At 41.9% G+C, this 26,592-nt stretch overlaps 1 protein-coding gene across 4 annotated transcripts in view; it reads left to right on the top strand.

Annotated features, from left to right (window-relative positions):
• Fam135b (family with sequence similarity 135 member B) overlaps positions 1 to 26,592 on the top strand; it is a 284,052-nt gene that overhangs the window by 190,515 nt on the left and 66,945 nt on the right. For all 4 annotated transcript variants that reach the window (XM_036207799.1, XM_036207798.1, XM_036207800.1 and 1 more), the window contains exons 5-7: positions 1,098 to 1,168; positions 6,184 to 6,357; positions 11,781 to 11,907. In XM_036207799.1, coding sequence (XP_036063692.1) covers positions 1,098 to 1,168; positions 6,184 to 6,357; positions 11,781 to 11,907 — 372 coding nt within the window. The remainder of the gene's footprint in view (positions 1 to 1,097; positions 1,169 to 6,183; positions 6,358 to 11,780; positions 11,908 to 26,592) is intronic.

Raw genomic sequence — 26,592 nt, 5'->3', positions numbered from 1 at the left:
ATACAGACTGCTGCATAGCACACAATTTTCCCATACATTTGAGAAAGGAGACCCAGGGACACCATTTTGAGGGTACATGTGAAAAGAACTGTCTTATTGCCTTTTTTAAAATGCAAAGATCAGCACAAACATGGATGAAACCCAAACATTGAAGGAAGGAGAGTTTGAGACTTAGCATAGAATCTCAAGATAAAATTGAAGGAGCTTGAGTCACTTTGAAAATTAATCACTTAAGCTCCCGGATTGCCAGCTTCCTCCCCTTAACATGTGGATGGTGAAGTGAGTCATATGGGGATATCTGAGTGTAAGTGGAAACTTCATGCATCTGTGTACACATTTTTTTCCACTAATAGTTCACTCCACTATCCTTCCCAGGGATGTCTTTTACACATGCCTGGAATTCATATTAAATTCATTTGAAAATGAGACTTAAAATACTTAAATGCTTAACATTTATTTTCCAGTTTCTATGATAAAAATAAGCTGACAAGAACAACTTAAGGGAGAAAGGGTTGATCCCAGCTCACATTTCAAACACAGCCCATCATGGCAGGAAAAGTTAAGGTTTCAGAAACTTGCAGCAGCTGCTTATGTTGCATCCACAAACTGAAAGCACAGAGCAATCAGTACATGCAAATGCTCAGCCTGCTCTTCCATGTAGTTCAGGATATCTAGCCAAGTCCTGTCTAACACTTAAGATGGGTCTTCCCACCTCATTTAACCTAACCAGGACTATCATTCATATGCATGCTCAGAGGCTCAACAGCCCCTCATAGATGTGCCTGGAGACTTATCTCTGAAGTGATTTTATATTTTATCAACTTGACAATGAAGATTAAGCATTACAAGGATGCTTGTTTAATAATGGTTAAAGATATCCTTTAACCAAGCTGGCTGTACGAATCCTTTGCTTCTATTTTCTATCTAATATCCCTATTCTAATAGTCTGCTTATGCAGAACTTGATGTCTCATTCTTGCTACACATCAGTGGCACTTTATAGTGAGATTCTGTTTCTCTGCTTTGAGAAACAGTCAGCTAAATGTCCCAGTTGGATTACTAATTGACTTCTGAACTCTCTTGGTCTTTGTCTTTCAGGTAGAAGATGCACTGAGCGAGGTCGAGTTTCAGCTCAAGGTGGACCTGCACTTTACGGATAGTGAGCAGCAGTGAGTGTCATGGACATCCTTGGTCTGTGTAGTGTGTTTTTTCCCTGCTACCCTTTCCTCATTCTTAGGGATTACTCAAAGGTAGAATCCTCTTAATTTCTCTGGAATGGCTAGTTACTAGTAATCTGTAATGTCCCTCAGTAGTCCCAATTTTCCAGGAACATGGGATAGACATTGTATTAGTCAAGGATTTCTAAGGAACAGGACTGATAACATGATACACACACACACACACACACACACACACACACACACACACACACACACACACACACACACACACGCACACGCACACGCACACGCACACGCACACGCACACGCACACACGCACACATGCACACATGCATAAGATGTATTAGATTGGCTTATATGGTGTGGTTCAGATAATTCAACAATAGCTGACTCATGCTACAGTGGCCAAGAATCCAGTAGTGGCTCAGTCCACGAAGCTGAATGTCTCTGCAGTCCCAGTCTGGTGATAAAGGCCTGGGGGGACTCCTGGAGAGATGCTGCTTTTCAGTTTACATTAGAATCCTAAAGCAGTTGGAAGAAGTTGTTGTGATTACCAGTGAAAGAATGATGCAGGAACAGAATAGATAGCCTTGCCAGCAAGAGAATGAGCAAGTAGGCAAAAAGCAAAGTTTCCTTCTTCCGTGTCCCTTTATGGAGCTGCCACCAGAAGGTGCTGCCCAGATTTAAGCTGGGTCTTCCTACTTCAAATCAACTTATCAAGAAAATCGCTCACAGGAGGAGTGCCCAGCACCTTGGGTTTTAGCTGATTCCAGATGCTGTCAAGTATACGGACATGTTTGCCATCACAGCATGTCTGCCAGAGCCTGGAAGAGCTCACTCATAGGAGCCAGGCTGCTCAGATTCTGCAAACAGACAATTGCTGGCTTCTTGCCTTATTAATGGTTATCTTCTACTTAAAACATTTTTCCCTATGTGGTACTGATTTGGGGGTTTTAGAGTAATGCCTCCATGTACTAGATCAAAACTCCCTTCAAATCATTCTTCTTGGTCTTCCATGTGCTCATACTGAACATCTGCTATTGTTCTTCAACTCTCTGTGAACTGAAATCTATTTATGTAAAACTTGCTGAGGAAATAAGCAAGGAGCCATTCTTTTCCTTTTCTTAATTGCTTCCTTCAAGTTTGTTCTGTGGTGGCCTTTTCCCTCTACCCTGGCCTGGGCTATTTGCCTCTTAAGCCTTTTTTATATTCTTTCAGGAATTAGATAATCTATCCTTCTCTGGGGTATTAAAAATTGTGACATCAAAACTTCAAAGCTCTCATTTCATTTAAGGTTTCTTTCCATTCATTTGGGCCCTTTTAGTATAGGATGTTCTCAACATCCAAAAGGGGATTGCAGAGGGCTTTGTACTTCTTCTTTAGCTTGCTTTGCCCCTACCTCGGTGGCTTATAGATCAGGCACAACGAGAAAGGAGATATGGTAAGGGCCAGGAAATCACATTTGAATGCTGGCAAGCAGTGTCCTTTCTAGGGTAAATGCTCAGTCATCATCAGGGTTCTTGTGAGTTACTTGATGGTATGACCATTCAGCACACATCCACCCCAACTCTGCCCCATTCTTAAAGTCCCCTAATAAAGTCAAGCCTCTTGTGGTCATTCATGGCTTCTAGGAAGGTATTTGTGGCAGATCCTTCCTCTCCAGAGAATCCACATGTAGTCCATGGGAGCTGTGCAAAGTTATTTTAATTCCCTTCCTAAAATTGTGGGAGCTATTCTGCACAGTTGCTTTGCTGTCCAAGCTAGTCAAATGCAGCTATTATCCAGAGAGACTCTGCAGGATGCATCAGGCACCAGAACTATACACCCACATTTCTAAGGTGCACAAGGCAATTACCCTTCAGAACTCCTGCTTTGGTTTGAGAGGACAAAGAGATGACATTCCTTTCCTGTACATCCTATTAGAAGGATGCTAGCACACACTGACTATTCTCTGTAGCAGTCAGTGCTCACATCTTGTTTCTTTAAATCCTTTAACGACTGCTTCTCCTTTCCTTTGGGAGAACAGGAACTGGGGGGCAGGGACTAAGAGTGCCAGAAGAGGGGCTAATAGTGGCAGAATTGGGATCTCCCCCACCCCTTCCTTGGAGTTCAGATTCCCTCTCTTTAGGACTTTCTTGAGGGTTCTCACAATAAGGGAAACTGAGTCATTGTGACTCTGAAGGAATCTCTGCTAAGATGTCAAGAGATCTGGTAATGTTGAGTCATTGAGAAGTATTACATGTATTAACTACATGCATTAACTGTAGCTGATAAGACCTGGTCCCTGGGCTGCTAGGAATGTCCATGTTCCTGACATAGTGTCTGGGCTCAACAGCATGCATTTCTTCCTTGAGAATGACTTGAGTGTGCGCGCGTGCGCATACACACACACACACACACACACACACACACACACACACACACACACACACACACCTGTCTCTTTCTTGATAAGAATCTTTGGGATGATGTTTCCTCTGTGATGGTGGATACTAAAGGAAGCCCACCTCCCCTCAGCATCAAAGTCCCTGCTTCCATTGTTCTCACAACTCCCCATGCGATCTGAGATCTCTATCATCACCTCTCTAGCAAGCACTCAATCTGAGGCCCCTCTAACTCATGGCTTCATAAACTTCCACCACATCGCTCCACAATACACATGTCTAGTTGGTTGTAGAACCATCCATGCCATCAATAATAAACTTAAGCACAGAAATTATTGTCTGACAAGGTCTTCTAGAAGTTTGAAAGACATATCACAGTGAATGTTGTAAATTAGATTTTCTTGCCAGTAGAAGAGCAGTTAATGGATAGCCTGATACAGGAAATGAGTTATACAAAAACATGTGAAATATAGCAGCTTAAGCCCGCATTCTTCCACTAAGACACGTGGGACAAATCTCTGTATTTTCCTAATTTCAGTACCTTATAAGATGGATATCAGGCTTTGAAGCATTCTTGATTTGGGTAGATGTTTTTATTTATTTATTTTTTCACTTTTCTTAACAGCAAAGAGAAAACTGCTAAAAGGAACAAAACGGGAGACTATTGTTTAGTCAGAGTTGGACAGGCTAGTGAAATCCCTCTCATATATTAGTGGGACAACAGGCTTTGGCCATGTTGATAGACATTGGAAATAGTGGTGATGCTGGCATCTAGTAGGTAGGAACAAGGGGTGTTGCTAAATAGTATAACACATAGAACAGGTCCATTTCCCACCAAAGCTTTATTCAGTTCTCAAAGTCATTCCACATGCTCGAGACTGTCATTCTATCTACACTGTCTGATTTAGAATAGTCCATGAGTACCTACATGTACAGGGCTGGGTCACTCACCCACACACAGCCCTATGAGTCTCTGCACAGCTCAGCATGTAGGAAATTCTTTAATATTTAGAGGGGCAATTTATTTTCTTATGGGTGCTCTCAGTTGGCCTCATTTTATTCCTTGCAAGTATGCAAAATAATTCTGTCTGGAGGGCTGTTCTTTCTGTGAGATATTAACATTTGCTGTTGTTGAATCATTTTGTTTGCTTGGTTCTTTTATAAGAACCTCAGTCATTCTGCTGTCTCATCCACAAATGTTCACCTGCATCTTCTCTATGCTGAGATTCCTAAGGAAGTGAGCTGCTTCTCCATAAATGGGTACTATCCATTACAGAACACAGAACAGTGATTCTCTCCCTTCCTTACTTCTTCTGAAGGAAGCTTGGGTTATGCTTAACTTCTTGTTCTCATTGTCAGGAACCAGTGTCTAAATGAGCTCAAAGCAATACTGTGCAGTAGTAACAGCACAGAGGAGAGTCAGAAACTCCTGGTCTGGCATGGTCGTCCTTTCTAATGACTGTAAACAAGTTAAATAATTCACATTAGTTTCACTTGTTCTTTTGTGAGTGGAATAAAATTAGCAAGCACATTATATGCTTGTCTTACAGGGGAAATCAGAATGTCCAGTCCACAGTTAAGTTTCAGATCATTGTTGTCCAAATTAAAGTGAGCATGAAGGCCGACAGCCTGCTGACACCCATGGCTTGGGTCCTCTACTTTTCTTTGTCTGGTTTCTTCCTGGTTAAAACAAAGAGTGTGCTGCACATAGTCACAATGGGCACCAGGGGTTCAATAATGGCTGGTGTACATTTACCCACAAATACCAAAGATCACAGGGAAAGACTGACTCTGGCTTGAGCTATGGGAGCCTTTGCTGTCTCCCCTCTCTGTAATCTATTTGCTTATCCATGGAGGAAGAAGAGATGCTTTTTGTTGTACTCCTGGAAGTGGCTTTCTTCAAGCTCTGGATTTCTGCAACCTGCAGAGCCACAGAAACTGTCTTTCAGCATTTATATCCTGAGAAAAAATACTCTCTCTTTTTGAATCAAAAGGTACTTCTGGGTTTGTCTGTCTGTAGCCTGTCTCTTATGGTTGGGTATGCATTGGTTACAAAGTACTAGAGCAAAGGTAAGTGGCAACTTCTTAAACCTGGTCAGACCACTTTAGCAGTGTGTTCTGGGTACCATTTAGTTTTTGTCCATTCAGTCAGTCAACTGTCATTTCCATAACCATGGTCTTGATTACCTTTTCCAGCTTGCCTGTGCCAGTGAGATGCCAGTGATGTAAAGATGAGTTAGTCACAGCTCCTTCCCTTGGGGGCTAGGAGATCCCACCCAATTCACAACCTCACAGAATCTGTGCAGCATTTTATGAGTAGTACTCATCCTATGAGGGTGAGAAAAGGGAGAAAGAGATTTGCAGTCATGATAGAGGCCTTGGAAAGATGTGGTCATCTTCACCATCTCTGAGGTTTGGATTTGCCTGCAGTGACCGAAGAACTGAGGTCCAGAGCTGCTTTGTAACTTCATTTTTCATTTGCCAATTGTGGGAAAAATTCTTTCAGCCAGGCAGAATATTGCAGGATTGAGTAAGATGATGAGGCTGTAAGTGGAGCTACTTGAGTGACAGCAGAGCCAAGCAACCATGCTCATATGAGCTCACTCACTTTCCTTCCAGGCTGAGAGATGTGACTGGGACACCGATAATCAGCAGTCGCACACTTGGCCTGCACTTTCACCCCCAGAGGGGTCTGCACCACCAAGTCCCTGTCATGTTCGACTACTTCCACCTGTCAGTGATCTCAGTGACCATCCACGCTGCCCTGGTGGCTCTGCAGCAACCTTTGATCAGGTATGGAGTTAGAGGTAGCCCTGATATTCATCCCATGCATCACTGAGAGACCATAGTTTGCCATAAGTGATCAGCACAAATGGGAGAAGCTTGTCCATGGTTGCTGGCTTAAGCTTGGGTCTTCATGTGACCCACAGAAGAGGTGGGAGAAAGTTTGGGAGAGCCCCTGGATCACAGAGGACATTGGGGGACTTCAGGGGTGCAAGGCTTGTAAACCGTAGCTCACACCTCAGGGTCTGGGATTCTTCCCCTGGCCTTACTTGTGTCTAGCTGTCCCTTGAGAAGCTCCTCATGTTTCTGAGCTACGAAATCGCTGTGTATAAAATAGGAACACCAACATCTATAAAAAGCTTTAAAAAATTTAAATTCACTTGATATTTTTGGGTATCTACAAGGTTCCCAGAGCTTTATTATTTAATATTCAACTTAAGCTTAGGTAATTTATACTCTGACACTTGCATATGTGTATATGATGCATTCTGATTATTCTTCCTCCCAACTTGTTTTCTCTCCATCTCACGCCTGTCAACCTCCTTTCTCCCCTACAAGTTCCTTTAACACATCCACATCTTTTGTTGTTTTGAGATCAGCGAGGGCCTGTCGTGTGGAGTTTTCATGAATCCCAGTGGAGGACAGGGCTACTACACAACAAAGGTCCAGATCTATTCCTTTCCCAGTCCCTGTTTGCTCAAATGCAGGGCTGCTTGTAAGATAGTTTGCCATTGCCCTGCATTGACTCACCTACAGGTGCACCCAAGATGCAGAGGAGAACTTGGGTTTCATTTCTGCTACAAGGGAAGGGATAGAGTTCATACGAGCTATTGCAGTGGGCTGTGCATGGTTATCCATCATGGTCCCAGGATGGCTGAATATGCTGAATATGCACATTTAGATAATTTTAAAACAGGGAGAACAAGGAGTTGCACATATGTGCAATGACATATTTGGGGTAAATTCTTGTAACAGAGAGGAAGGAAAATTGTCCAATTTCTATACTCTAGACAGTTTCTAAGACTTCCCATGTGTGTGAGAAAAAGCAGAGTCCTCACTTCTTACAATGTCCATAGCCTCAAAGGCCCACTGTTGGTTAGGGCCTGGGAATCAAAAATGAGATGTGACTTTATCCTTGACCCCATTTTATTCATCTGAGGATGGCTTTTCTGGGTGCTGCTGGCCAACTGGGTCATTTCAGATTCTAAATGAGACTGATAAAGAAACTGGCTATGTACTGAGTAACTAGGATGAAAAGCGTTGCCCAGGAAGAGAGTAGGTGTGGCTGTTGGCTAAGGTGAAGTGAAACAGAGAAGGCAGAAGGGGATTTTATGGTAGAATTTTGGGAAAGTGTTATGGTTTAGCCTGCATAGCAGTTAAATCAGTGTGCCAAAGGTGAGACAGAGCAGGTGTGCCCTGAGATCAGTGGAGACTATTCAACTGGATGCCAGGCAACCCAGATAGGAAAGGAAGAGATACTTCCAGGGGTTCTGGGTCCCAAAGAGTAAGTTATGCCCATGCAGCTAGAGTTAGGCCCATCTGCTTGCTTAGTTCCTTCACTTTCTGGGAGATCTTTGAATAGTTTATCATACATCTCTGGATATCTGTTTCACCCTCTAGACACATAAATTTACATATAAACAAATACTTTTTGTGACAATAGACCAATAGATACTATGGCTGTATATAATTAAAAAAAAACTATGTAGAGTGTCCCACATGATGAATATGTATGTAATAAAGGCTCTTGAAGCAATTCTAGAAAGACAGAAACTAGCAATGCTGAGATGAATGTATTGTCCCCCTGGCTATAAGAGACATAGAGTCTGGGAACAATCTAGGTGGCAAGTTTCCAAACTGAGTGTTCAAGGCCCAGGTAAGGTAGCATTTAGAAGAATAGGTTTCGGGGCTGGGTGGCCCCAAGTGTCAAACCTGAGATTATACTTGCTAATTCTGTTTACTTGAGCATGTAGGATTCAGTTTCAGTCAGCAGTAGGAGAATGTTGGAAGGACTCAACAACAGCACATGGGAAGCTCTTGGGTATGGATGTGTCCAGGAGATTAATTTTTGTAAAGCACCTACCACATTCTGGGCCACCCATTTAGCACTGATAAATGACAGGAAACTTTCTGCATGGGGATATGCACCTTTCCTTGTGACTCAGAGGAAAGCTTTACAGAAGACATTGTTCTATCCAGGGGACTAGAAGAGTGTGACAGTGAAAATTGAATTTGGGAAGGTAATTGGAGTCAGATTTTGACAGTGTAATTAATGATGTATCCAGGGGTTGGACACAAATTAGTTGAGTATACAGAGACACTGAAGGCTTGTACCTCAGAACAATCCTCAAGACTTACCTGCCCCAAGCTCCCCCAAGCAGGAGGGTCAGTAGGGCAGGCAGGAGGACAAGTGAGATGTCCAAAGGGTTCCCAGCACCGGGCATCACCTTTTGCCCCTAGTGCTGCTAGGAACCCTGATGGTATCTTACTGGGGGTTTCGAGCTGGGATGTCTTAGCAGCAACTTTAATCGTTTGATAAGAGCAGACTCTGCAAGTTTGTCGGCAGCAGCCTTCCAGATGGGAGCACACACAGCTGCTGGAGAGCTAAACTTCACAGATGGAGCAAAAATAGAACCGCCTTCCACTCTCTGGGTATTGCAAGAAGAATTTCTGTCTTGACACATGGTACCTGGGAACAAAGGGAACCCTTTAAGCTTGTGGGAAATACCTGTCAAATGGGGCAAGCACCAGCTTTTCCAGAAAAGCACTCTCACAGCCTCAGTCAGGTCCAACAAGGATGCAGCAGGTTTGGAACTGAAATTTAACCTCAGAAGACCCATAACCTTCACTGAGAAAGACCAAAGAAAATCCAATCTTTAATCTTCAAATGGGTAAAACTGAGTGTCTCCTAGGGTCTCCCTCCAGTAGAAATACCAACTAAAAGGCATAAGCAAATAACAAGTATTTCAGTCCTTTGTTGGCAGGTAACCCAGAGAAGGTGTCATGATTCTTTATGTACACGCATTTCTTTTTCTTCTAGAATGTTCCTACAAGTACCTTTTGGCTGAATGGTAAACTTGCTTTAACTCTGAGTCCAGTATATATCCCAAGACAGATGTGGTGGTGTACATCTGTAATCACAGCATTCAAGAAGTGAGGACAGGAGGACCAGGAACTTGGTCAAGCTGGCATATATAAAACCCTGTCTCAAAAAAACAAAACAAAGCAAATTCAAATAGTGTTAGTAAGATATAATACAACTGTCCCTCACTGAGGTAGGGTATCCTCAGGTAGCAAAATACCCAGAAACTCAAGGCATTCGTATGAAATGATATGTTTTCCTGTAACCTATGTGTGTACTACTCCTATCTGCTTTAAGTTATCCCCAAATTACTTATGATAACCCTGCAATTAAAACTGGGGGATTTTTATTATTAAATTAAATATGATTGATGTCCCATGAGCCAATGCACATGTAGATATGTAGTTTGTGACTTTGATACAGTTATATTATCAAGGATAGTTATTAGCTTTTATTCAACATCGTTATTTACTACACCTTATACTTAAAACTATCAAGAGTCTCTGTGATGTCCCATGGCTCAAGTGCATTATGAATCCTCTGTCAGGAGATGAAGTGGGAGGTTCAAATCTAGCACAGGTCCTAATATGTAGGTGGTGCCGCTAGCTGGTTTAAGTTCCCCATAATTGTGGTTGTTGACTGTGGCATACCACTTTGGAGTACTCAGCCCTTTCACCCAGCTTACTTCATAAACTTCTCCTCTATGCTCATTGGCCACTGCTTATCTCCCATCCCATTCCAACACTGACTTACTCATGTGAGTCCCTTTCTAGACTAATGTGTGCTTAAGGTGAGGGTGACCCATGTACCACCTTGCCACTCTAACACCTCATGTACTCTCTGGCTTGTGGCACGAGACTAGTAATATTTAAATGCGTGGATTAATTAGAAATGTAACCTTAACTTTATTTAACTGCCAATATTGCTGCCAGAAACATGAGTTCCTTGTCTGAAATCTGCCCCAGCTGCCTCAAGCAGCAAGAGCAAAGACGGTGACATCTGAGGACATTTATGGTGGAGACTTTTTTTTTTAATTTGCCATGAGAGACTATTGTCTCTTTAGAAGATTAAAACATAATGACAGAATGGTAATTGTAGAATAAAAAATATACATCTAAATAAGCTGTTAGATTTTAATTTCTTTAGAATTACATATATTACTACTGAATTTACATTATTTTCACCCTTTCCAACTTCTCTTGTGTCCCCTTCAGCCCCTTTCATATTCATGACCTTTTCTTCTTTAATTATTATCATTACGTTTATGTACACACCATATATGCTTAGGGATGACCACTTGGTATTAGATTGCCTATTAGGTAGCTTGTCCCTGCAGAAGAATGATTTCCCCCCTCTTAGTAGTCATTAGTTGCCTGTTGCTCTTCACCTAGGGTTAGGGCCTCGTGAAATTTCATGCACACACAGCGGCATGGTGACTGGTATGTTCATTGTGCAAGCCTTGTTTAAGCAGCTGTGTTTTTGAGATTTCATGAGTGCAGCTTCCCTGTTATATATAGAAGACACGATCTCACATACCATCCTGAATACATAAAATCTCATCTGAGTCAGTAGAGTTTCAATAGATATTTGAAAGAAAGGGAAACTCAGTGTAAGCAGGGTTTTTTTCTTATTTATTATTGGAGAAAAAAAAAAGGTTAAGGTAGAGAGAATGACCATATACCCAAATATGAAAAGGCCACATGATCTCATCACATTGCCAAATCTCTTTTGAGTTTGATCATGGCCAGCACATCTGTCAGATGATCTTTTGATGAATTGGAACTGGACAAAACCCAATGCATTTCTCTTGAAGAGATTACATCATTCCCAGGTGGCATAGATAATAGGGAATGCTTTACTGACTACAGTAATCTAGGACATATTGCAGGATTCTTGCATGGATCATGGAGATGAATGCTGCTTAACATCTTCCACAGGAAGGCAAGTAGAAGCAGGGAGGGGCTGAGGCTAGAAGGAGCTCATGCCAGGGAATGATCCCATGAGGGCAGAAGTAGCTCTCAATAGCATGATTAACTTGTGGGTGGTCCTTCTACTTTGGTCAGGAGCTCTTTCTATCTCCCAGGATGATGAGCCCCTAGAACATTGCCTCAACAACCTCTCAGCTGAAGGGCATACAGGCATTGGGGTACCTCTATGTACAACGATTGATGTGTACTATTCAAAAATACCCAACCATTAGACAGCATTGGGATCACAGCATCCAACCCCTTCTGCTGGAACACACCTAAATCTATCTATACCACAAGCACCTAAGTTGTGGTCCCCCAGGGGCTGATTTAATACATGATAGCTTACTCACCTCCTTTTTCCCCCTTCCAATTCTTTCTAGTTTCACTCGCCCTGGAAGAGGCTCCTGGTTAGGGAAAGGTGGCCCAGACACAGGACCCGAACAGCCTAGTATTTCTCTGGAAAACTTGGTCTTTGGAGCTGGATACTGCAAGCCGACTTCCTCAGAGGTAATGTGTGTAGGGGAGCCATGACCCCGTGACCTGCAATTCTCACCTTGAAAGAGTGTGTCCTATGAGGTTCCTTCTTCTTTCGAATGTTTCTTTAGGGTAGTGTTTGTCCATTTCTTTCAAGGCCAGTCCATTGTTCACTTCTCAACAATCATCTCTCAGATGCATTCTGAGTGTTGAACCCTGTAATAGACATAGTGAATATTCTTCTCCTATGGTTCCTCTTACTGCTAGTCCTTTTGGAGATAAGAACTCTCCAGAAGCTAGGTACTGTTGTAAGGATGTTTCCTTCGCACTATGTAATGATACTGAACATCTGTTGGCTTTGAGTTGTGCCTGCTTTCAAAACGCAGATCCAATTCCTTAATCTCTCTGTGTTTCTCTCTCTCCACCTCTAGAGTTAAATCACTAAGAACCACTAATCTCCTGTGCAATTATGTGCACCCAGTGTTGTTACAAATGTAAAATTCTTTGCCTAGTACCTGGTAGTTAGGAACTGCTTAATAAATAAATATGTCTACCTTTTCATTCCCTTTGCTTTTTCCCAAGAAATACCTGCCATGACTCTTATTAGTGTATTGTTCAGACATAAGCAGCCATTATTACTCAGGGTTGCCCAGAGGCACAGAACCAATAGCAATGATTCCTTCATTGTAATGAATTGACTCAAATGATTCTGGAGGCTGAGAAGGATGCAAATCTGCCTCACCAAGCTGGAGAGCAAGGAGAGTTGATGGCAGAACTCTAGGCCAAGTTTATTTCCAAAAAGTGGATAACATTGTTACTTATGAAAAACAACTGTTTGCTTTGTTATAGTCAGAAATGCAGTGGATTGAACCAGTTCTGTCACACTGGGGAAGGAGATCTCTTTCCCTCAGGTAGGCCTTTTGTTCAGTTCAAACAGTTCTCAGAGACAACCATCCTGACAGCCACAACAATGTTTAACCAAACATCTAGACACCCCATGACCCAGAAAAGTAGACACAATAAATTTATCATGGTTAAGCCAGTGGCAGACATGTGAAGGACTGTACCTAGCCAGCCCTGTCACCTTCTGCAACAGAACGTTCTTTGGCCAAAATGTTTAGGCTATGAAGTAAAATGCCCCACTTTTCTGGATTTTCCCTGGTTGGAGATCTAGTCAGGAGATCTGGATGCAAATGTGAGCCTAGTCACATCTCTATCTGGATTAAGCTGCTGTGTCACATGTTTTCATGATCCTGAGGTCTCCAAAGGGGGACAGCCACGATTCCCTTGGAAGGATGGGGAACTGAATCCATGGTAGGGCTTGTTCTCATGCATGGAGATGGCATCAGAGAATGATAAGGACAGAATGAATGTACACCCTCAGTACCTCTGACACTCACCAAGATTCCTGGAAACTAATTTGTTTACCTCCTACACAGGAGTCTCAAATGAGTGAGGGAAAGAAGAGTCCCCCATCGTAATACAGGCATTTCTCTTACTTCCTTATGCATCACCAAATTTATGTTTCAGCATGGAGTATGGTCTGGATAGAAGGCTTTCCACCCCCAATTCCTACAACACACCCCTCGTCCTTCAGTAGATGTGTGGTATGTTCCCAAGTCATCTGACAATTTCCTTGCTACTGAGACATTGATAACTGATTCTCACACAGGAACAATCATGCTGTCCAGTTTCCAATCACAGTTAACTTTCCTTGTGCCACGCTCGGCCTCTCTCACAGCACTATGTGGTAGCTTAAAGAGTCTCCCTAGTAGACCTACCACCTAAAAACCTTCAGCTCAGACTCCTCCCAAGGGAATATGGCCAGAGACATTGTTAGTATTCACAGCCTAATTCAAAACATTTATGGCAGGTCCTTCACATGCCAAGGTCCTTAGCTGATGCCATTCAAGTGTATGAAAGGGTCATGATGCTCCATCTACTTGGTGCCCTGGTGGTCAGTGCTATTTGCATCAGCCCAAACCATTTGTGCCAGCACTGCTGAAATGGTGTTGTCTGATTTCTCAAATGCTTGAATTATCTCTGGCTCTCCTATGCAGGAGCTCTGCATACCACAGAGTAGGGGCCATCTCATTTAGCTTCTTCCCCTAGGACCTACCGGGACACCTGTCGTACAAAACCAGTACTAAAGCAATATATATTGAATGAAGGGTTGAAACAACTGTGTGCACCATGCTCTTGCGGAGTTGAACAGCTAGAGATTCAGGAGAGAGGTCACTCACTGTAGCAGATAGATAGTAAGGAGGGAGCCATAGTGTGATAGGCTATGTTGGGAGATTGCAAAGACCCTAGAATCAGCACTGGGCAGGGCAGCGAACACTGTAGAACATTTCATCCCACTGAACTTTTACTCAAGACCAAGCATACTGCCTGAGACTGTTATAATGTGTCACCTACTGTGACAAATACTTATAATTTGTGGAAACTTGGTGCTTAACAGAAACTCAGTTTGTGCAGCTGTGAAATGGACTGTCTTTTAGGAAGATTTCAGAGATGTATATGTGTAATTATACAGAATTGGGCTTGGCAAGCAGATGCAGTATAGTGGGGGTTGTTTGTTTTTCCATTCTTTTCTTGGCTGCCTCTGGGGCTCTGTGTCAAAATTGAATGTGCCTGTCTTTCATATGTTCAGAGAGAAAGGCTGACTTGTAATTCTTGGCACTGGGCTTGCTCTGGAAAGTTGGCTCAGTGAGTTATCTTCAGGGTTCTGTTCTTCTCTTGTGTGTTTTCCATTTGGGTCCCATACAATTATGTGGAGTCATTGCTGTGTGCCCACCCTGCACCTTCCTACCAGGCAGGGCTGCCAAGCAGAGAATCCAATCTTAGTTCCGCATTCCCTTGGGAGCTTTGCATGCAAATCTCAAGAAGCCCAGGGCATTAGTAGATAGTATTGGAATCTGCACGGGCTGCTGTATCAGCTGGAGGCATCAGGGAACAGGTGCTCCTCTCTCTCAGTAAGCCTTTCCTGGCAGAGGCCTGGGTAAAACCAGAGATTCATGGCAAAGTGAGCTTGTTGGAACAAATAGCATCCAAGGAAGTTAAGGAACCATGATGTACTGGGACCTGCCCCATGTCTCAGATCCCTGTGTCCTCTGGCTCAATTCCTTCTTGACATTTGACCTTTGCATTTAGAACTGTGGCCTGAGGTTTTGTGTGTATTCCTATTAAAAATCATATGGCACTAGAGAAGTTATTCAATCTTTTTGAGATGACATTCATCTTGGGGTGGTTACTAGAACAGCCTCAGTGGCTTCTAAAGAGACGAAATGGCGAAATCCTGTAATGGTCTGGAGTAGAGTTTGGTACAAAACTCGCTGTTGTTTGGATATTTTCTTTTTGTCTGAATGGTTAAATCAATGTCGGTCCAACTCCTCTGACTGTGGTTTGTTGTAGGTGGGATATTGAAAAGTTCTGCTCTTGGCTTCAGTATTAAACCCCTATGTGACCTTGACCTGCCACTTGCGCTCTCTAGATCTATTTCCCAACAGGTAGAAAGAAAACTGAATTTTCTAGAAGTCCTTTAGGACTTCTCTGCTGTGTCTATTGTTGTGTCCCTGTCACTGCCTCAAACAGCTGGGTCAGTTGAGGTATACTTGAGCCAAAAGAGAAAGAAATGTGATGTTGACTTCTGGACTCAACATGTATATACATGTGTGCAAACACACATGTACATCCCCCCACACACACACACACCACCACCACCACCACCATCACCAACAACAAGCCTTCCCTTTAACTATGAGTGGCACTGGTCAGTTTAGTTCACACCTACGGCCATCTGCTCTCCCTTAAGATGTTACTTCCCAGCTGCTCCCTGACACCAGGTGAATGGAATGCCAGATGACATATAGCTGAATGTCTTCCATTGATTGAGTTCTCCTGTGCAGGTCTTACTTCTCTTTATATACCCGCGTGTACCTGGGTCCTGGTGTTTCCCCAGAGAGCATTTGTTGAGCTGCTGTCTTGTGGTTTTCATCTGCATTTCACTGATGATTACTCGTGCTAAAACATTTTCATACACTCATTGGCGCCCCCTTCCATCCTCTTTGGAGAAATGTCCATTTAAACAATTTGCCTATTTGTAAATTTGCTTATGTTTAATTGTTTAGTTTCATTGCAGGAGTTCCTTATACAGTTTGGGTATTAGCTCTTCATCAAATCACAGTTGAAATTGGTTCCTCTATTTCCTCCATTGTGTCTGCACTGCATGGCTTGTCCCTTTGCAGAAAGGAGCCTTGTTTAGCCCAGCCCCATTTGTCTCTTCCCCCTGGCTGCCATGCTGCATCACCAATATAAATGTCCTCAAGTTTCCCTTGACATTTTCTCCAAGGCTCTTACAGTTTCAGGTCTGACACTATATTCTTCAATATGTTGGAGATGATTATAGTGTATGGGGTAAGAAATGAGTTCAGTATGGATCAGATCTTTTATGTATGGATATGTGGTTTTCAAACACTATTTATGTGAAAGACTATCCTTGCCCCACTGTGTGGCCTTGGCACTATTCAGTGACAGGGAGGATTTATTGCTGAGATTTCTGTTATTTTTAAAGGTGTATTATGGCGATAGGAGTCCTGTGAAAAATTGAACCTGCTTACTGTATTGACTGATTTGGGGTGGGCTTGCTGTTCTGTTCAGCTGGTTTCTGTGCAGTGTCTGTGACTGTAACTCTCTGGGTTAGTCGCTGTAATTCCACTCTCCGTTCTGAAATCAAAGGCTGTGATGCGTCCTGCTTTACCCTCTTCTCACAGTAGCACTGGCTCTTCAGGGTCCTTAGTGTCTTTTAGGGTCATGTTCTATGACTTAAGTCAATCTCAGGGAAAACCACTATGTGAAATAGCTTCAGTCCAGCACATGGAGAGGAACAGGCCAGGGGAGGTCACTAGGGATGTGGGGAGGAGAAGAAGTTTTGATCTTATGTGATGAGTTTCCCTGAGAGCTGATGCACAGAGCTCTCCTTCACTCCATCCTGCTCTGTGTGTTCACAGGTTTGTTAAAAAGGTGGATCTCATAATAAGCATTCTCGCTTGAATTGTAAAAAGCAAAAGAAAAATGTCATGACCAGCAAGTCCAGAAAAACACCAAAACATAGTTATTTTTTTTAAAAAAGGATTTGTAGTTAAAAAGCTAGTGAGTTTTAATATTATAAGAATTAGAATGGCGACCATTGCTGTTTCCCTCATGGATGTAAAATGCCTGACATTTTTCTCATTTAAATGACTGGTTTAACAAAATCATGCAGAAAAAGGAACAAGTTGTTTTATGACATATGGGCGAAGGTGGGCAGTTAATTAGTTCAGTGTAATTCCATGGGTCATTTCTAAAGGAGCATATGCATCTGTGATAACAGGCTTTGCATCCAAACTGTAAGGTATTTATTGTGTGTTATACTTATTTACATGTTATATTCCTGTCACTGGATGCAACCTTGATTTCACATGGCTGCTCCAGGATGCCTTGTTCCTAACTAGCTCCTATCACAAGTCATAGGGAGGAAGTTACACCTTTCACAGACTGTCCAGTGTGGCCTATCATCTCATTGGTACCCAGCATGTCTCTTGATACATGGTAGATACTTAACAAAAAGGTGCTAAATAAATGCGAGGCAAAAGATCAGCAAGGCTACAGGCAAGAGCAGCAGGCTTGGAGTGAGCACCAGGGTGTGGCTAATGGAACATTTCCCCTGTGGCTTCCCTGTGAGTGTTTACTCCAGTCCTGTCGCTGCTTAAAGCCTCTGTGTCTCTATTAGGAGAATGGAATCTCCTTGCATGTGAGGTTTGTCTGCAACTTGTGATGGCAAAGCATTTTCCATCTCTTTCCATCCTCTGCCTTATGCTTTCTTGGTGACTACCCCAAGGCAGTGTGATGGCAAACACCATCCACCCATCTACCTGTTCACAGAAGTCTGTTTGCTAAGCACAGTTATTTACATCACCTTCCTGGAGGGACTAGCAATGGAATGAATGAAGAAAACCAGCTGGAGCATGAACCCAGTAGAACTGTGTGGAACTCTAACATTCTCTGCATTTAGACTCACCTCTCTCCTGCTCATCTCCACAGTGCCCAGCTCAGGCCATGCTATCACATTCTCATGGGTGCCTCCTCAGTAAGTAATCATGTCAATGCTGGATCCTCATTGGATAGATGAGCCTGCATTTTAATCCCATAGTTACAAGGTGTGCCTTCATCTGGATAAGCACGTGTTTAATGCTTCATTTAGAAATTCCGAGGAGGCCAGTGTGGCCAGTCAAAGGGCTGGGAATGCCATGAGTGGCCTTATTGTGGGCGTGTATTTGAGCCTGCTGATGTGTCCAGGTTCGTGTGCCTTCACAGCATAGAATTAGATCAGGGACAGCTGGCTGGAAATAGAAGAGTTCATTTATAAAAATCAAATACCCTGGAGAATGGGGGTAGGGTAGTGAACTGAGGGAAAAGCAGATATTTATAAGAACTGAGCCTGGAATGGCATGGTACTTTCCATGGTATTTACATAGCACCCAACTTTGTATAGTTTGGGTTTGGGGCTTTTATTGAACATGCTCTGTTTGTTGTTGAAGCCCAGGTAGGGAGGGGCTTCCAGGCTTTCTCTGCCTACTGGTTTCTTTTATATTTAATTCTTCATATAGCTTTCCCAGCCTCTGTTCTCCTGTCATAGGCTGATGGTCTGGGGCCATGTGAATCATGTTAGCACAGAGAGGTCATAAACAGACTATAATCTGGGGACTCAAAAGATACTCTTTATCATCATCCTTGCTTGTGGAGTACTGATTGGTGGTACCTACAGTTTAGGGCAAAGAGGCAAGGATAGATGCTGTTGCAGGAAGCCCAGAAAGAGTGGAGTGGTGGCCAGAGGCAAAAGGGAAAAAAAAGGGGTTATTAAAACAGAGGAGAGACAGACACAGATGACAGAGGTGACAGTAGAAGGTAGAGAAGCTGCAGCAAAATAGACTTGAAAAGCCAGGTGGTGGTGGCGCACGCCTTTAATCCCAGCACTCAGGAGGCAGAGGCAGGCAGATCTCTGTGAGTTCAAGGCCAGCCTGGTCTACAAAGTGAGTTCCAGGAAAGGCGCAAAGCTACACAGAGAAACCCTGTCTTGAAAAAATAAATGACTTGAAAATCTTCTCCCATAAATTGCAAGGGCTTGACCATGAGCTAGCTTCCCACTGAAGCGAATTAGCAATATTGATTTACACTGATGTGTAAATGGCTGAAACTATTCCTTTTGTATTACCTTCATCCAGGTTTTAGTCTCTCTCTGTCTCCCTTTCTCTCTCTCTGTGATTATACATGTGCATGTGTGTTGCTTGCAAGCACCTGTGAATGTTATACATACATTTACATACATTATATATGTATTTTAAGTAATCATAAAATAATATCTCCCTGTGGCTTGCAGTCATCTTTAGTGATCTTTTATCCCTTTCCCTCTGTGTGGCCCTGCCTCTAGGCTTTCCAGGTAAAGCACACCTTCCCCATTTTTCTTTTTTCGGTCTAGTAGCCCTAGTGCCCTACTACCCCTTTTCCTAGGTCTCCTCCCCACCTCCCATGGTCCCTTATTATTCTACTGGTATCAGTGGTTACTCTATCTTGAATACTCCAATCTAAAGCTCCATTACTAGGATCCATAAATAAAAGAGAATATATGGAATTTGTTTTCTGGGCCTGGATTACCTCACTCTATATGATCCAATTATCTAAGGAGTTTCATTTTTCTTATCAGTTTACCAATATTCTGTTATGTATAGGTACAACTTTTCATTCCCCATTAATCAGCTGGGGGACATTTAGGTTGTTTTCGTTTCTTAGTTATTGTGAATAAAGCAGCCATGAATATGGCTGAGTTGGCATCTGTAGATTAAGATGTTGAGACCTTTTAAGCATATGCCAAAGCGGAGTAAAGCTGGGTTATAGGGTATACATACTTTTAACTTTTTTAAAAAATTGTTTTTAATTGATATAGAATAGCAACTCTTCTCACATCCCCTTTCCTCCCTCCAGGTCTTCAAGCACCCTTGTTCTATCCATTCTTACATTCCCCTCTCCTAGCAAGTTGATGGCCTTTTTTTTCTTTGATCATTGTTATGTGTTTATGTGCACAAATAATTGAATACAACCTGCCGAGTTCATTTTATTGTTTGTATGTACATGGTTTCAAGGCTGCCTGTTCTGCACTGGACATCTTGGATGGGAGCTCACCCCTGGGAGGGGCTAATTTTCTTTCTTCCAGGAGTCATTAGTTGCCTGTAGAGTTCTTTGTCTAGGTGTGGGACCCTGGGGGGGAAATTTGCTTTTACACACTAGCAGGTCTACTGAAACTCTCTTTGTTTCAGTCTTGTTGGTGTAGCCATTTCTAGAAAAGACTTTCATAGATGACTTCCTGATATTATAACTCTTACAATCTTTCCACCCCCTATTCTGCAGTGTTTCCTGAGCCATAGACACAGGAGCTGTGATATAAATGCCTCCATTGGGGCTGGGCTGCCCCACAGTTTGTTTATCTCTGAAATGTATCCTATTGTCTTCTGTGATGGTCTCCATTTTCTTTAAAGAGAGGATTCTTTGATGAAGGGTGGTAGTACATTTACTTGTGGGTATAAGAATATGATTTAGAATGCAGTGAGAAATGACATATGCAAACCACTTGAGCTGACAATATTCCTCACAAGAAGCACAAACAAACAAAAACCTCAGTACCAGGCATAAGAAACCTCCTTTTGGATGGTTCATCAGAATTGCCCAAGTGACTTCCCAAACAATATGGACCTTGATGTGGCCCTTGGTTATCTCTCAGGGATTGAGGGTGGGCTCTTATTGTTGATAGCTGGTTCTCACACAAAAGCATCTTTCCTGTCATTTAGCTTCTGGGTTCCAGAAAATACTATCTGAGATGCCAAGGGAGGGAAGCAATTAAACCATCCTATCCAGCTGCAACACCTATGAATCATGACAATGGCCAGCATGGAATAAATACAAAAGGTAAAATAAGTGGTACTCGCATGTTTGTGAGGGCCAACAGCTGTCTAATTGGACTTAAGGTCCACTGAACAGTCATGCCAAGTACTGGAAACCTAGCCAGATTCTCAGGGATAGTGAGGTCATATACCTTAGAAAAGAATCTCACACTCTCACATCACTTTCAGCTTTTCAAAGAGTTTTCCACACTGATTTTGAGGGTGGATGCACTAGCTCCCATACCACCAAGAGTGAATGAGGGTCCCCCCTTTCCCTAAATCCTTCCTACCATTTGTTGTCAGTTGTTTTCTTGATACTTATTTCTTAAACTGTACTTCCTTGGTATGTTTGCAGCCCCATCACAGCATTTACAGTTCATGATATTTACAATATTCATTGCCCACACCAAGTGATGGCTGAGTTCATAAGGGTTCTGGGCACTGGTACCAACTGCTGTTCTGTTAAATGACTAAAGTCAACTCTGTGATAAAAGCTGTGAGGGTCAGTTTCCGAGCTGAGCAACTCTAGCAGAACTGGAGTTGTAATATATAGTCTCCAAGTGTCAGCCATTCCCCTCACCTGTATCCTCTTTTCTCCATGAAAAATCAGCAAGGCCAGAGAAACATTGAAGACCCATGCTTTCTATCTCCATTGCTATGAATAATTGACTATATTTGATAGTTTCTAGCACCTTGAAATATCACTTTTCAGAGACTGAAATAATAAAAGATCCATCTAGGAACAGGGATGGGATATTACCTTCTGTTTCCATGGAGACCAAATTGCTAGTGTTCTCTCTGTGATTTTTATTGGCAGTTGCTAAGAACCACACTTGCTGGGTTAGCCTGGCCAGTAAGTACATGATATTTATCACTGCCTGCAAATGTATGGAAATCATCCCAACTTACATTTACTCTTGGATTTTTAGAAGTGACCTTCCTCCCATAGTTTGCTTTAGTTTAACTTTCTCAAAGGTTGTACTGCCTATACCAGGTAAGCAATTTCTTACACTGAATTGTCTGGTCTGATATTTGTGTGTGTGTGTGTGTGTGTGTGTGTGTGTGTGTGTGTGTGTGTGTATGTGTGTGTGTATTCTTCTTGGTCCTGTAGCATCCATGGAAATCTGTCTACACATGAGAAAACCAATGCATTGAAAAGTAGGTGCCTTTTTACATAAGGGCTGTTGACTTGAGCTCAAATGCTCACTGACCTCCACAGAATTCTGTAGGACTCACTCCATTTGCATATGTATGCAATTGATCTGTGATCACTTTCATGATCATCTTCATGGTTAAGACACTTACAGTGACTGGCATACAGTAAATATTGCATAAATCGTAACTATTTTCTCCTGTTTCTCCTTCCACTGTTTTTAATTTTCTTTAGCTACAATTAGAAGCACTAGAAAGAAAAATATTACTCTATTTTTATATGCGTAAATGATATTCAGTTAACTCAAGAACTACACTGATATGGATTCAGTTTTATTTTCCCCCAAAGTCTCTTTTCTTATGTATTTAGAAGTAATTAAATTATCATATCCCCATGAACACTAATTCTTTTATTAAAATCTACTGATTATGCTTAATATGGGCGTTAGATATGTCTTCATTACTGGTCTCACTATTTGAAGTGGAGAGGTAATGGTTGGTATAGTATTTTAATTGCTTACATTTAAAAAGCTACCAAGGAGGAACCCCCAAGCTCTGTGAATGTCTACCATGGGTGTTCCATAGTGGCTTCAGTCTCCTTGTGACCCATCATGTCTCCCTTGATTTCACATTTTATGACAAAAGGGACCATGGATTTTCAAAATACTGACATATCCTGAGGATTGTCCATGTAGGAGGAAACTCAAATTAATAACCCCAGGAGGAAGGGGAACAGGGAAAGTTTTGCATATTCATGGGAAATGTAAGAATTGAAACATGGCTCTGCTAGCTCTTAGGTCGAGAGCTCTTTGAACTAATGTTTTATTGTCTAGATATAATCGTGTGAAAACATGTAGATAATTCTAGCCATACATCACATTTCTCACTTAATTATTGTTTATGTAAACAGAGATTGTAGACAAAAATTTCAGATGTTCGACCTCAGTGGTATGCTTTTCAGAATCTTGGTGACAACCAAAATGGTGAGAGATGGCATATTTAGCCCTCACAACAACTGTGTGGTTAGGACTGTGCCAGTATCACATGCACCAGCAAACTGCAATTGTGCAGTTTGTTCTTGGTCACACCGCTGTGGTAAGCTGTGGTAAGTTGGTAGATACCAGAGCCTGTGCCATTTCTGTCCCTAGAATATCAGCTGTCCCTGTGTTTGCCTCTTAACCATGAGATAATTCATCATTATTACTATTTCTTTTTCTCCTTGATGGGACTCTGGGATCCAGGAAACGTACTATTTGTCCAGAGAGGGTTTGTCTGCATCCCTTTCCTTTATACCCAGTGCAGAGATCATCTCCCTGCAAATATGGTTCACTTTAATGCAAACTGAAGGTCTCTCTCCCTAAATTCATCATTGTCTACATGCATAGATATTCATCATCCAAGAAATACCAGGTATACAAATGGCACTGGTTCTCTGAAAATCCCTAGCCCTAAATTTATGAGATACATCAATTCTTATTTAAATTTCTCCTCTCCTCCAATGACTATAAATCTTGTTAGTAATAACTTTGTATAGAGATTTTCGTTGTGGCCATTTTTTTATTTACCCTGTGGAAAGTATGTTTTATTGATGTACATTACTTATAGAATTATATTATATTTTCATGTATTTGTGTAGTGTACATTCATCATAATCACACCCCCATCATCTTTTGGTTCCCACTCTGGATAGTCTCCTTTCACTTCCCATGAGATCCTGTTTCTAGTTTGTCTTAATTAAACTGGCTTTTAAAATTAATTTTATTATTAATTTTTAGTTAGTGTCTTAGTCACTGTTCTATTGCTATGAAGAAACACCATGACCAAGGCAAATCTTATAAAAGAAAGCATTTAATTGGGGGATTGCCTACAGTTTCAGAAGGTCAGTTCATTATCTTCATGGCAGGGGGCATGATGGCAAACATGGTGCTGGAATAGTAGCTGAGAGCTACATCCTAATCTACAAGGAGAGAGAGAGAGAGAGAGAGAGAGAGAGAGAGAGAGAGAGAGAGAGAATCTAGCATGAGCTTTAGAAAACCACAAATCCTACCCCAATGACACATTTCCTCCAACAAGGCCACACCTTCTAATCCTTCTCAAATAGTGCCACTCTGTGATGAATAGATATTCAAATATATGAGCATATGGGGGCCATTCTTATTCAAACCACCACAGTTAGCATACAAAATAATGTTTCACTATGATATTTGAGAATCTATGCACAATTATGCTTTGTTTATAAACACCCCATGTGAACCATCTAGTTTAATTGGCATCAAGAACCTCACAACCACCTTTCCACATAGAACCTCCTACTTCTAGTGTAGGCAAGAAGTGTGACCCTCTTGGATCCAGGCATTTAGATCATTCCCAATGCAGAGAGTCTCCTTGTCTACAGGCACAGACATTGGGGTATTTCAGCTATGCCATTCAGTTTCACAGTCTACTCCAGCATTTATCAGTAGAGAGTGGCCTCATTTCTCACCATTCGCAATTACCACTGCCTCTCTGAATTGTCTATCAGGGTAGCTCCAAGAATTATGTTCCATACTGATCTCATTCTCTTTTCCAAGAGAACTTTCACACAAATCAATGTTTGCTCCAGGCTGAGAGAAAGTGTTCTTTGGGCTCTGGGAAATTACTCTAAACTTCACTCAGTGTGGCTTTTAGTACCTGTGTCATTTTTATAAAGGAGGCTAGGTGAGAGAGTCGGGAGTCCAGGTAGCTTACCAAAGGGCATCAGTTGAACTTTCTTCAAATTAATTTTGATGCTTCCAGCAAGGGCAACACATGACTTGGTTTCTGAAGTGTTCTTCTGGTTCCAAAGTGCTTGTATCCTCTTGCTTCATTTAATGGCCATAGCACTTCCTTCACACATTGGGAGCCTGGCAACATGACAGTGGGACTACTTGCTAAGGATTTTCTATGCACTAGAGAATGGGTCTAGTTCCATGTTTGCTCTGTGGCCAGAACAGTGAATTTATAAAATATTGTCTTAAGTGGCTTTGGAAATAGGTTTATAGTTATAAAAAGATATGGCTGCATGGATAACATTTAGGTTAGACTTATTTACACTGAAGAATAGTATTTGCTAAAATGTAGTATTAAATCTTTACTGTTCTTCAACCTCTAACCACAGTAAGCGTCTTTAGACATATTCTGATTTATCCTGCTCTAGCACTCTGCCAGGAAGCTATTAGTGTTTCTGTTTTACAGATAGGAAAAAAATGTCATTGAGGAATAGCTATCCCAAGACCTATTATATGAGGATTTGGAATGGAGCTGCTAGACTAGAGACCTGTGGGGACATCATCTTGTGTCCTAAATTTTTCCCTAAGTGATTTGTTAACTGCTTCACCAGAAACCTCAGAACCATCCCCAACCCATTTTCTGTCACCTCAGATGGATTGATTCCTATTGTTTTCATATCTTTTCATTGCCTTCCTCCACTTGCCTGAGCATCATCAGAATTGCTTCCTATTGGCTAACATAGCACTTTCCCAGCTTGTCTCTTTCCTTGTGCTTCTGTACTTGTACCCCACTCCATCCCCACCTTGGTTAATTTGAGGTGATGAATCTTGTGTTTTTCATCAGATCAAACCATGAAAAACCCATGTCCTGTTTTATGGCTCTACGTCTAACCTCAATCCATCTTCAGTATATCGCAAACATGCTTCATCCTACTACATTGATTTGGATCTTCACTCCCACAGAGGCTTTGCTTTGAAATATGTATTCACATTTACCTATGTGATTGGAATTTTGTTATGCTTGTCAGTACTGTTCTCACACAGTGCTTTTCTTGCCTTCCCTAGCATGGTATGTGTGTCTCTATCTAAGCTAAAGTAACATGTGTGCATCAGATTATTACAGAATTTACCAAACTATATTAAAATCTATCCATGTGCTGCTTCATAAACTAGACTAAAATAGCCAGAATGCATAAATCATAGGCAAATAATTTTTCCATCCCTAGTTCCACTTAGTACTTTGACAGAACAATATTGGGTAAATTGTTCTTGCATGCACAAATGATATATACAGTCTAATTCTGAAATATGGCTGTTTTAGGTAGAATGACTCATGAATTAAAGAAGGATTAAAGTGCAGCATTTGAGGTAGGGAAGCATCAGAGCTGTTCTGAGATGAGATAAGCTCTCAAGTACTGAAGTCTGTATGGAAAAACACTGGGATAATACCTAGCCACCTAGAATCTGATGAGCTAAGGCAAAACATCAGAGCATTCGTGCTCAGTTAGGAAAATACAACTGATCCCAGGACACAACATGCTCATTTGGGGAATACTAAGTCAAGATTTAGATTTTTGTTCCTGTGGTAGAAGGACCTCTAAACAAAGCCACTGAAGTCTACAGGAAAGTCACTTCAAAGCAGAGTGAGATCAGACCTAAATCTGTTATCTCAATGGCAGCAGAAGGTGCAGAGGGTCCATCACTCCTTCCTATCTACAAGGAGTTACAGCCCACTCAAGACTGCTGCCTTTTCCCTATTCTTAAGATAGCTTATTCGTTAATCTTCCATGATTAATTGGCTTTCATTGTATTTGCCTATAGTCCTATTCTCTTGCTTAAGCTGATCT

Source organism: Onychomys torridus, chromosome 16 (assembly GCF_903995425.1).
Source record: "Onychomys torridus chromosome 16, mOncTor1.1, whole genome shotgun sequence".
Lineage (NCBI taxonomy): Eukaryota > Metazoa > Chordata > Mammalia > Rodentia > Cricetidae > Onychomys > Onychomys torridus.
Note: the sequence above shows the minus strand (reverse complement) of the source record. Positions and strands in the feature narration are given on the sequence as shown.